We start from the raw sequence: 11,461 nt of genomic DNA on the forward strand, positions 1-11,461 counted from the left end.
CACATATATGCACTCAATTAGTCTTAAATTACTAATTGATAGTGTTAAGACATCCTAGAACATAATAAACACTTTATATAAGTGTTTTAAGTCCTAAGGATTGCATCTAAGCTATTGTAGGACAAGGTACTTGGGTTTAGGGTTCCAAAGGATCCCATATATGAGTTTACTCTCCATATATCCTCACACATGGAGTTTACGGTTGTAAACTCTTGAGTTTACGGCCGTAAACTCCCAACCTTGGTGGTATTTTATGTTTTGAAGTTCTAAATGATTCCTAGAATTATTCCAACTTGGTGGTTAAATCCTTGGAAGGGTTTAAGGCATAGAAACACTCCTTTGAGGAGTTTACGGCCCTAAGGCCATTTCCTTTAGATTTTGCGGCCGTAAACTCTTAAGGAAAGGTGTTTTTGATGCTTTCAAGTCTCTTGCGTATGTAGGATAGGTTCTAGACTTTTACCTAAAGCATATGAAGGCATTAGGCACACTTTGGTGCCCTTATTTGATGTTCACGGCCCAAGAACCTTAATAGGGTCATGAACTCACTTTGAGGGGTGTTTTTGATGTGTTTTGGTCCTTGATTTAAGTGGGAACAATTCCTAGTAAATGTCCAAGGCTTTAGGTGCCTTAAAAGCACCCTTTTGTCCATGATTTTGGAGTTCACGGTCCAAGATCATCTTGGGCCGTGAACACCTAAACTTGGGTGATTCTTTGATGTTTTCTTGTCCCTAATACACTTCTATATAAGTCCAAGGTAGTATCATATCATTAGGGAAGGCATAGGCATTGTTTCGGGAGTTTACCGCCCAAGAACACCTTGGGGAGTAAACTCCTAAATCTAGTGATTTAGCCATCTAAATCATGTTATAAACACATAATAAGCTTTCTAACACTACTAGAAAGAGTTACTCACATTTTGGTATAAAAAACCGAAGATCCGTGAGAGAGAAAATGGCTTTTCTCTAGTTGGAAATGCGAATAATGAATGAATTTGGTTCAGAATTCTATTTATAGTCCTGAGATATTTTTGGCAGAAAATATTTTTATTCCTGAAATGATTTCTCATATAACAGAGTGTTGGAATAACAATGTTGCACTAAACCCTAGTGCATCCACTCTCCTGATATCTCCTGAAGTGTAGACCCTGAATTACTCAAACTTACGTGAAAAAGTCTGAGAATTAACTGTGACTGCTATAACTTCTATTGAAGTGATATAGTTTGTACATAATGGAAATTTCGGGTTGTCACAAAAACGCATTGTTGTGTATAGTTGATTAATGAATAAGTAAATGCATATAAGTCGAAGTTTATCTGTTACTTTTATCCTAAGAGGGTAAAAGCGATATCTCGACCGCTCGATGATTTGATTTGACTTATGTGCCGGGCCCGGTCAGAACTGAATTGATGTGTTCGATTAAGTTCTATGTCAAATAAATCTGAGATAGAGAAACCAAATGCTAGACAATTGGTTCCATGTAAATGTATGCATGATATCTAAACAGAGGACTGTGCGATCCCTTATCTAAAGGACAAGATTGATTAGATCAGAGTTTGACAGCGTCTTTGAGAGCTATGATTGCTAATCGGATTATACTTGTATATATAGTTACTAGACTTATCCAAGTGTGAGACTGTTGGAATAGTGTCTAAGGCTGCAACTATATTAGGCAAGTATTTGACCCGGTTGAGCATGGTTCTTTTTGGGTTGCCTTCACCATAGCAACTTGACAGGATGATTTATAATGAGAGAAGAAATATTATTAATATATTATGAGAATAATATAAGGAATAATAATATTATTATTTTATTAATATAAGTCATAAATTAATTAGGAATTAATTTGGTGACTTAAAGAGATTAATTGAATAAAGGGGCATAAACTGTCAATTGAATGATAGTTGTATTTTGGGCTATAATCCCTTAAGGATAAAGGGGGACGGTTTTGAGGGCTTTGGATAGACCTTAAAATCGTCCAAGGCTTATCATTAGGGTATTGGATTGCTTAGGGCCTAAGTTATCCAATTAGGGTTTTAAGGGTGAAACCCTAGGAGCCTTACAAGTATAAATAGACCAAGGGGTTGATGAAATCGGCACTCTTGCTTTGGAAGAACCCTGGCCGATTTCTAGCTCCTCTCTCCTCTCTCTATAATCATCCTCTTGCTAGTTGGTGTTTGTAAGCCATTAGAGGAGTGACAATTGTGACTCTAAAGCTCCAAGGACAAGAAGATTCAAGCAAGTGATTCAAGGTAATCTTTCAAATCTGATTTCTTATGTTATTATACTCTAATAGTCATTAGAAGTCTTGGATTCAATACATGTTCAATTAGAGAAACCTAGATCCAAGCATTAGGGTTTGTATGTGCACATAGGAATGTTCATATGGCTAAAACCCATCATATAACTCGTCACACCAAATAAGGTGGAGAGACAATAGATTTATACAAAATGAATTTACAAGATACATCCTCAAACAATTAGAAAACATACAATTACATACACACAAAATAGAATATGTACAGGAGACATTAATGTTGTCTAATATCCCCCTTCAAGTGAAACGGTGGTGGACCAATACGTAACATTTCTCGAAAGAACTCAAATTGATGACGCGGCAAACTCTTGGTGAAAATGTCAGCCACTTGAAGCTTGGTAGGAACAAACTCAGTATGAAGTTTCCCAGACAATACGAGTTCACGGATGAAGTGGTAGTCAAGATCAATGTGCTTGGCACGTTTGTGAGAGCCCGGATTTTGAGTCAGAAAAAGAGCACTTTGATTGTCACATAGCAACGTTGGTCTAGAGGGTGGAAGAGCATGAAGCTCTCGTAGTAGATGAGTGATCCAAATAATTTCTGCAGTAGTGTTGGCCATAGCTCGATATTCAGATTCACAACTGGATCGAGAGACAGTTGGTTGTTTCTTGGCACTCCAGGATACAAGATTGCCCCCCAGGAATATTGAGTAGCCATAAGTGGAGCGACGGGTCTCCAAACATCTAGCCCAATCAGCATCTGAATAACCCACAATTATTGTAAACTTTGGTTTGGAAAAAGAAAGACCAAAGGGGATAGTTCCCTTGATGTAACGAAGTAACCGTTTAACTGCCTGATAATGAAAAGTAGTGGGAGCTTGAAGAAACTGACTGAGTTGGTTAACAGCATACGAAATATCCGGTCGAGTGATTGTAAGATATTGCAAGGCACCAACAAGAGATCGATAATGTGAAGGATTGCAGTAAGGATCACCACTGGAAATAAACGGTGTGTTGGAGGCAAGCGGAGTGGGGACAGGTTTAGCATCAAGGAGACCAGCTCGTGTAAGGATGTCATGAGCATATTTAGACTGACTAAGAAATATACCAGTCGATGTGTACGATGCTTCGAGACCCAAAAAATAATTTAGTCGGCCAAGATCTTTAATGGCAAACTCTTTATCCAAACGAGTGATGACAGAGCAAAAAATGGTGGGATCATTACCGGTAAGAATGAGGTCATCAACATAGACCAATAGGTAAAGCACACATGAATCTCATTTGAAGACAAAGAGTGAGGGGTCAGCACGACTGCACACAAAACCATTGCTCGTCAAAAAGGTACTAAGGCGATGAAACCAAGCACGAGGAGCCTGCTTTAGACCGTAGAGAGCTTTTTTTAGGTGACACACGTGATTAGGATAGTAAGGATCAGAAAACCCCGGAGGTTGCTCCATGAAAACAAGATCGCTTAAAGTACCATGAAGGAATGCATTATTTACATCAAGTTGATGAAGAGGCCAATCATTAATCACCGCCAATGACAAAACAATACGAACTATAGATGCCTTGACAACCGGACTAATGGTAAGAGAATAATCAACACCCGGTAGTTGACTATAACCTTGGGCAACAAGACGTGCTTTATGGCGATCAATCGTGCCATCAGCCAGATATTTGGTTCGAAAAATCCATTTGCAACCGACCACATTACGATCATCAGGCCTAGGCACCAAGGTCCAAGTTTTATTAAGATGAAGGGCAGACATTTCAGTATTCATGGCATCTACCCAATGTAATTCTGAGGCGGCAGACTCATAGGTGGTGGGATCACTAGCAGTAAATAATGTCGAATGAAGAGTAGTGTATGACAGATCAGCTCGATACTTTGGTTTAAAAATCCCGGCTTTAGCCCGTGTAACCATAGGATGCGTTGAAGCAATTGGAGGAACAACAGGAGCTGATGGTTGTGTGGTTGTGTGTGGTAGGCTAAAGGCAGGGGCAGGTGAGGTGGAGGTGTTGATCTGAATGGATTCAATTGGCGATTGGGCCGAGGGGGCTGGTGAGTGTGTCGAGGGGGTTGGAGGTGTTTGAGTTGCCTCAGGTAATGGAGATGACGAAACATGATCAGTTGGGGTTGAAGATGATTGGTTTAAGTCATCAAGACAACCCACATGTTGTGGGTTTTCATCACACAAGCCACAATTATTGAAGTTGGTGGGTGAAGGGGAAGAGGTAATGGGAGATGAAGGTTGTGAACATAGGGTATCATCGTGAAAAGTGACCAAAATAAGGTCATTAAGTGAAGTGGGAGAGGAAAAGCCACAAAAGGGAAATGAGAATTCATCGAACTTGGCATGTCGGGTAACATAAGTACGAGATGAAGCAGGCTCGAGACATAGATAGCCTTTATATTGTACGGAATACCCAAGAAAGATACAAGGAAGGCTTCGCGGAGAAAATTTATGATCCGCATAGTTACGTAAGTACGGATATACTCGACACCCAAACGGTCGAAAATGATCATAAGATGGAGCTCGAGTAAACAATGCTTCAAAAGGTGACTTATTTTGCAACACCCGAGTAGGGAGACGATTAATAATGTAGACTGCAGTACGAAATGCATGAACCCAATAAGAGGAAGGAGCGTACCCATTGAATAACATAGCAAGTCCGGTTTCAACGATGTGACGGTGCTTTCGTTCCACCCTCCCGTTTTGTTGTGGAGTGTACGGGCAAGAAATGCGATGAAATGTGCCATTTTTTTCAAGCAAATTGCGAACATGATGATTTATGAATTCCGTGCCCCCATCACTTTGAAAAACCTTGATTTTTGAAGAAAATTGTGTTTGAACAAAATTAATAAAAGCCCTAAATACCATATGAAAACTTGATTTGGTTTTGAGAGGATAGAACCACATAAATCTCGAATAATCATCCACAAAGAGAGCGTAATAGCGATAACCATCAGTAGAATCCACGGGTGAGGGTCCCCATAGATCACAATGAACTAAATCTAACACATGTAAAGCGCGTTTATCGTTAACTTTAAAAGGTAAGCGATGTGTTTTAGCAAGTTGACAAGGAGAACATACAACGGGTGACGGTAATAAAGATGTCACCGATAAGTGTCCCAATTTATTTAATAGAGAAATAGTATCAAAAGAGACATGACCCAAACGGGAATGCCAAAGTTCAAATGATGCCCTCAGTCTTGAACGTGCAACAGTTGTAAGTGCGTGAGATTCATGAGAGAGAACATATAGTCCTTGTTCACATCGTCCCTTTGCTAGAACCCGCTTCGTTGCTCGATCCTGAATAAAAAAATTGGGTTGGGAAAACAAAACATCCACATTGTTATCAGTTGTCAACTTGCTAATAAACAATAAATTCTTTGTAATATTTAGGACTACCAACACATCCCGTAGTCGAACATTATTATGAAGGACATATTGACCAACATGGGAGATGCGAAGAGTATTACCATCTCCAAAAATAACATTTGCATGACCATCATAGGGAGCAGGTTGTGTAACAGAATTTGTGGAAGCCGTCATATGATTTGTAGCTCCGGAATCAACAAACCAGTCTGGAGCATTTGTAGTAACATGACACTGAGCATGGAAAGCTTTTGCTAATTCCGTATCTGTACCGGGTTTATGAGTGGCATAGGAAGAAAGATGTGGACATGTATTGGCGTAGTGACCATCCTTACGACACAACTAGCAATGTGGAGGACGGCGACCGCGACCGTGACCACCCTTATTAACACGACCACCACGACCACGGTAGGAAATTGGTGGTCTGGTGTCAGCAGTGAATGCAACAGCAGAAGAGGTAGTTCCGTGCAAGGATTGTAAAAATAATTCATGTGCTTCTGCCTGGGCAAGAAGATCTCGAAGTGTAGTAGGAGATCGAGAAGCACGAACAGCAGTAGAAAAAGTCTCAAAAACAGACTCGAGACCACATAAAAACCAATGAATTTTATCCGATTCATCAACCGGGTGACCAACAGCAAATAACTGATCACAAATAGATTTAAACTTACAACCAAAATCAGCAACAGTAGACGAACCTTTGGAGTTTTGGCGAAGCTGATCACGCAAGGCTTGAACACGCTCAATTGAGGAATTGCTGTAAGCACGTTCAAGTGTTGTCCAAATCTGATAGGCAGTAAATAAGCCAACAATTTCTGAGAATGCTTCCTCTGTTAGAGAGGCTTGAAGGAGAATAATTGTTCGCTGATCAGCCAAGACCCAAGAAGAACAAGCCGGATTTGGTACAGATTTGCCATCAACAAGAATTTCAGGGGCTAGTTTTGAGAGAGTTCCATCCAGATGTCCCATAAGATTTTGATATGTGAGAAGAGGGATCATTTGGTTTTTCCAGAGGAGATAATTAGAAGAGGATAATCGATTGGTGATAAGATGAAGGATGGTGTTCATTGGGAGGGTAGAATCATGAGAAGAGGAAGCCATAGATGAAGAAGAAAGAGGAGACAGAAAGTAACAGAGGGAAGAAGAAGAGATACGGATGTATTGATTAGGGAAGAAAGTGAGCCGAGCTCTGATACCATGAGAATATAACTCGTCACACCAAATAAGGTGGAGAGACAATAGATTTATACAAAAGGAATTTACAAGATACATCCTCAAACAATTAGAAAACATACAATTACATACACACAAAATAGAAGATGTACAGGAGACATTACTGTTGTCTAATATATTTGAATATAAATAATAATTATAATGCTTCAAATTGATATTTTGTAGATAAATCTATAGATGAGCAAAAAGAAAGCCAAATGGAACAGATAATGACCAAAGAGAAGATATGGATCCAAGTCGTAGTACACACACCGCGTATAGATAGAAATCATGATGCATCATATACTCTTATGTGCCACACAAATCTTCCCATTGCATCCAAACTTTTTACAAAAGGACATTCATTAACTGTATCCATTCCCCAATTGTTTTTTTTAATATTTTTTTTTAAATCATTCAGACTAAAATTTATGAAGACTATTTATTAAGAAAAGATGCACCATCATGAACATGGAACAAGTCCGTATCCCTTTTTGAATTACATGACTGTTGGGGTCATTACAAGTTACACATAAAACCATATAATATACTTACTTAAACCTTACTCATGGCTCTCCCAGTACAACCAAATGCTAAACAAGATTGCACCAGAGGCATTCATGATTGTACATTGACTTTTACTTGTTATTTCTATAAGTTCATATGAAAGTAGTAGTAGTATTATTAATAGTACATAAAGCATTGTAAGTTGTACCATTACATAGACAACGGTTGCAAGAGAGTGGAAGCTGAAGCTAGAGGTTCATGAACCACTGAGTTTGTGGAAACTGCAATCGGGTTTCCTTCTAATTGCAGCATAATGCTTCCAAGTAATTCAGTCAGTATTTTTTTGAACTCTTCTTCTTTCACAAGCTTTCCATCATCCATGTCTAACATCTTGCATGATTCGGCTATAACCTCATCTATCTGATACACAGCACCCAAAGGTGGCAACCCGGCTGCAGAAGCCAAGAAATCAAGTGCCAGGCGTACACAGTCCTTGGAGATTTTCCCATTTTGATCTTTTGGCATTGTCTTCACTGTCGTATCTAGAGTCTAAATTACAGAGTTATGTGGTAAGAAGACGCTTCAAATAACATAAAATTGCAAGAAATTATACGATAAGTGAACTTCTTGGTTGCTATATCAGTCAATAAACCTTACTAGAAAATAGGGAACTAATACTACAACCTTTAGGTTGCATTTATTAGATATGACAAGACACGTCGTGTCTTGTCATGACATGCCATGACTAGACAAGTCATGGCATGTCATGTCTTGTCATGAATTCCATGACAAGACATTTCATGGCATGTCATGTTACGCATGACATGACTGAAAGTCGTAATTTTGTCTAAATGACAGTAGTTACTAGTTTGAGTACCACCAAACAAAAACACAGTACAACATGTTATACCTTTTCGAGTTCAAACTTGTTAGATAGCAGTCTCCTAACCCCGGTTCCATCAAAAGTGTTCTCACTGTGAGCAACGATAACAGGTTGATCCTTGAGGCGTTGGGCGACAGTCTCCAAAACCTTTTTAAACTCTAGTAAAAACGCATCTTGAGAAACAGGTTGCTCTTGAGCGACACCGCATGACTGTAGTGCGGGTGTTATAATATTACTTGTAACCTAAGAAAAAGATTGTTACAGAAAACAGCAACATACTTTCATTTGTGTCTATTACAACATGAAAATACACAAACAACAAAAGAAATTAATAACTTTGATGAAAAAAAAAATTACCCATGAATCTAAAACTGGAGGCATCCCTTTATCTACAGTAAGTTTCTCAAAAGCCTTGTTAATGTAGTCAGTAAGAGACCCGTTTGGAATGTCAATCTCTGAAAATATGGACATCATTTCTGGTTCAAAACTCGGGCTTTCAATGAATTCAAATAGATCCTCCCCATCTATGCGAAGGATAACAATGGGATCTCTCTTTAAACCTGCAGCCATTCCTATGAGAAAATCTGAAAGAACTTTCTTGAATTCGGTTTTGCTTACTCTGGAATCTTTACCATGAGTGAATTCACTAAGAACCTGACAAATAGAAATATAAAAGTTAAAGAGAAAATTAGATTCAAGAGTTGTTAATGTATTAATACTTGCAAAGGATATTCTCAATAAAAAGTTTTAAAAAAAAATACTAGAAATAGCAACATACTTTTATTGATTGTTTTTTGTAGCATCTTAATTTCAAAGTAAAATACTATAACTAAAGGATTTATCAAAGTACAATTGACTTCATAAGAAAAAATAATTGAAGTATCATGCTTTCTAGGTTTAATGACCATTTGTAAAAGGTTATGGTTTATCTAAATTAGTGAAAATGATGTAGTTTGATATACCAGTCAATTAACCTAAAAAAATGAATAAAAAAAAAGGTGTCTTTTTGTTGTTTTTTTCTTGTACATCATTCTACTGTCTTCCATTGATGGATCTTGTCAGCAATAACAGAAAGTTGCTTGTTCTTTCACATTATTAAAACACATAACATCACATCTTGGTAGGCCCAAAACATTCCTCACTTGTCTTAAAGCACCTAACTTTTAGGCATGCTTTATTGTATAAAGTGCTTGACAATTTACTAATTTAAAATATAATGTACTTTATTTTTCATGTTTAGGTATCAATTATCCAACTCTACATGGGTTTGGATCCGAACAAGTGTAGAGGTGGGCCCCAAAGTGCATACCACCCACTAGTCAATGTGTGGGTTTTAACTTTTAATTACATAGTCAACAATATGATGTTTGGACAAAAGATAAAGATAAAACCCACTCACGAAGATATGATAAAGTTTTTACTAAAGAAATCTAAATACGAAAACACTAGTAGTACTTAGAAACATCAAGACAATCTTGGCATTAAACTTTATCTAAACAAGCTTTTTAGTTTAACTTTTCCTAAATTATTGGGCTTATATAACAGGCTATCATCAAGATCCATATAATAGGCCCATTGGGCTTTATAGTTAAGGAAGAAATTACTAAATTATGGTTAGTAGCTCCGTTGGCTTTTTTTTTTGGGCAAAAAAATGGGCTTTTTGGACTGGTTGAATTGGATATTTTTTATAACTGGATGGATTTTCCAAGTATGGTGTCCTAATAAGAAAAAGGTTGAAATACATTGATTTAATAAGAAAAAAAAAATGAAATATGCTGTAATAGGAAAAAGATAATTAAAGTAAGATGTGACAATAAACAAATAAATGAAAGTAAATTGTTATTTCTTGCCCAGGTTATGTTGAATATCAGAGTAGCATGTGATTTATGCCATCAATTTAACCAAAATTCAATAAAGAACAAGTGCGTTTGCACATGGTGTTTTATATATATTTATTTATTTATTTAATCAATGCAATTTATTACTATGTTTTGAAATAATAATGAGTAGTTCACCGTCCATATATTTGTGGAAACTTAATCATGCATATTCATTTGATTCCAACAGCTCAAAATTTATGATGTGACAGTTTACTTTTTTTTTCAACTTAGATAATTTCTCTTATCTTAGAACTCGATAACTCGAAGATCTGAATGTGAACTTTTGTTAAACTAACAAAACTATTCCATTAGTTTGGATGAAGATACGAACACTAAGAACAGAAATCACCGACCACTCAAGTTCATTCGAAGCACACAATTTTTTTCCATAAATTCTTCATTTATACTCTTTTGTAGTGTTTTGAATCAAGCACAAAAAGAAGAAATTATTTAATCGACAGACAGAATTCGAATTTTGAGTTCAACAGATTAGGATTACAACTCCGTAACATGAATTCGTAAGAAACGCTGCAATTTCTACAAAAAACCTATGTCGATTTCACACACAGAGCTTGAGTAATGAAAGCGTGATTAATTGATTATGGATCGGAGAAATAGAAACAGAATGAAGCAAATTACCTCAGCGTAAATATGATCGGAATCGGCGGAAGTTCCTTGAGGAGGCAGACCGAGGGCGGCGCCGATGTCTGCAACGGCAGGTTGAAGTTCTTTAACAGAGAGATGTCCGTCACAATCGCGATCGAGGTCACGAAACTTGTGATCGACGAAGTTACTAAAAACCTTATCGTTCTCAACTAACTCCATTATATCTGAACCGTCCATCACCTCAACAACCTCTCCACTTTTGGTTACAATTTGTGGACCTTCCTCCATTTTCAGAAAAAGTGGGAAAGCTTTTAAGCTTCAGATGCGTGATGCTTGTGAGAAGGTTGAGAAAGCGACTGTGTGAGTGTTACTGTGTCTGAATTAGTAGGAGTTGTAGCGGCAGGAAGTCTTTGAAGGAGATTTTCTAGGTTCGGTGGCTATAAATGCAAGCCAGCATACACACAGGCTACTCGGCTTCTAACGGATATACTTTGTAGTTTGTAATAAAAAACAGGCTAAAAGATAAATAATTTAGACAAATTTCATAAATGGTCTATGTGGTTTTTAAAAAATAGCAAATTAAGGATATCTTTAGAAAATATTACATAGATCGTCCTTGTGGTATCAAAATAAAAAACGATCGGTCATTTTGCCTAACTTTGTTAGAACTTCTATTAACTCGATAGTAAAAAGACCTTTTTGCCCTCATACCAAAGTTGATAAACATATATATTTGAGGGTTC

The 11,461-nt window shown here is 37.4% G+C and overlaps 1 protein-coding gene across 1 annotated transcript; it reads right to left on the minus strand.

Moving 5' to 3' along the window:
* Window positions 1-7,308: 7,308 nt before the first annotated feature.
* Window positions 7,309-11,155, minus strand: LOC145066235 (Calcium-binding EF-hand family protein). Its single transcript, XM_079013447.1, has 4 exons — window positions 10,752-11,155; window positions 8,590-8,886; window positions 8,260-8,475; window positions 7,309-7,898 (listed from the first exon to the last, which is right to left on the minus strand). The coding sequence occupies exons 1-4, from the start codon at window positions 11,004-11,006 to the stop codon at window positions 7,560-7,562; spliced, it is 1,107 nt and encodes a 368-aa protein (XP_078869573.1). The 5' UTR covers window positions 11,007-11,155; the 3' UTR covers window positions 7,309-7,559.
* Between the last annotated feature and the right edge of the window lie 306 nt (window positions 11,156-11,461).

Source organism: Lactuca serriola, chromosome 8 (assembly GCF_051521515.1).
Source record: "Lactuca serriola cultivar US96UC23 chromosome 8, Lser_US96UC23_V15, whole genome shotgun sequence".
Lineage (NCBI taxonomy): Eukaryota > Viridiplantae > Streptophyta > Magnoliopsida > Asterales > Asteraceae > Lactuca > Lactuca serriola.

Coding starts and splice junctions, on each gene's coding strand:
- LOC145066235 (XM_079013447.1), bottom strand. CDS start 11,006: ATGGAGGAAGGTCCACAAATTGTAACCAAAAGTGGAGAGGTTGTTGAG. Junction 8,887..10,751: donor CCGATCATATTTACGCTGAG/GTAATTTGCTTC, acceptor TCTATTTGTCAG/GTTCTTAGTGAATTCACTCA. Junction 7,899..8,259: donor ACAAGTTTGAACTCGAAAAG/GTATAACATGTT, acceptor TCTGTAATTTAG/ACTCTAGATACGACAGTGAA.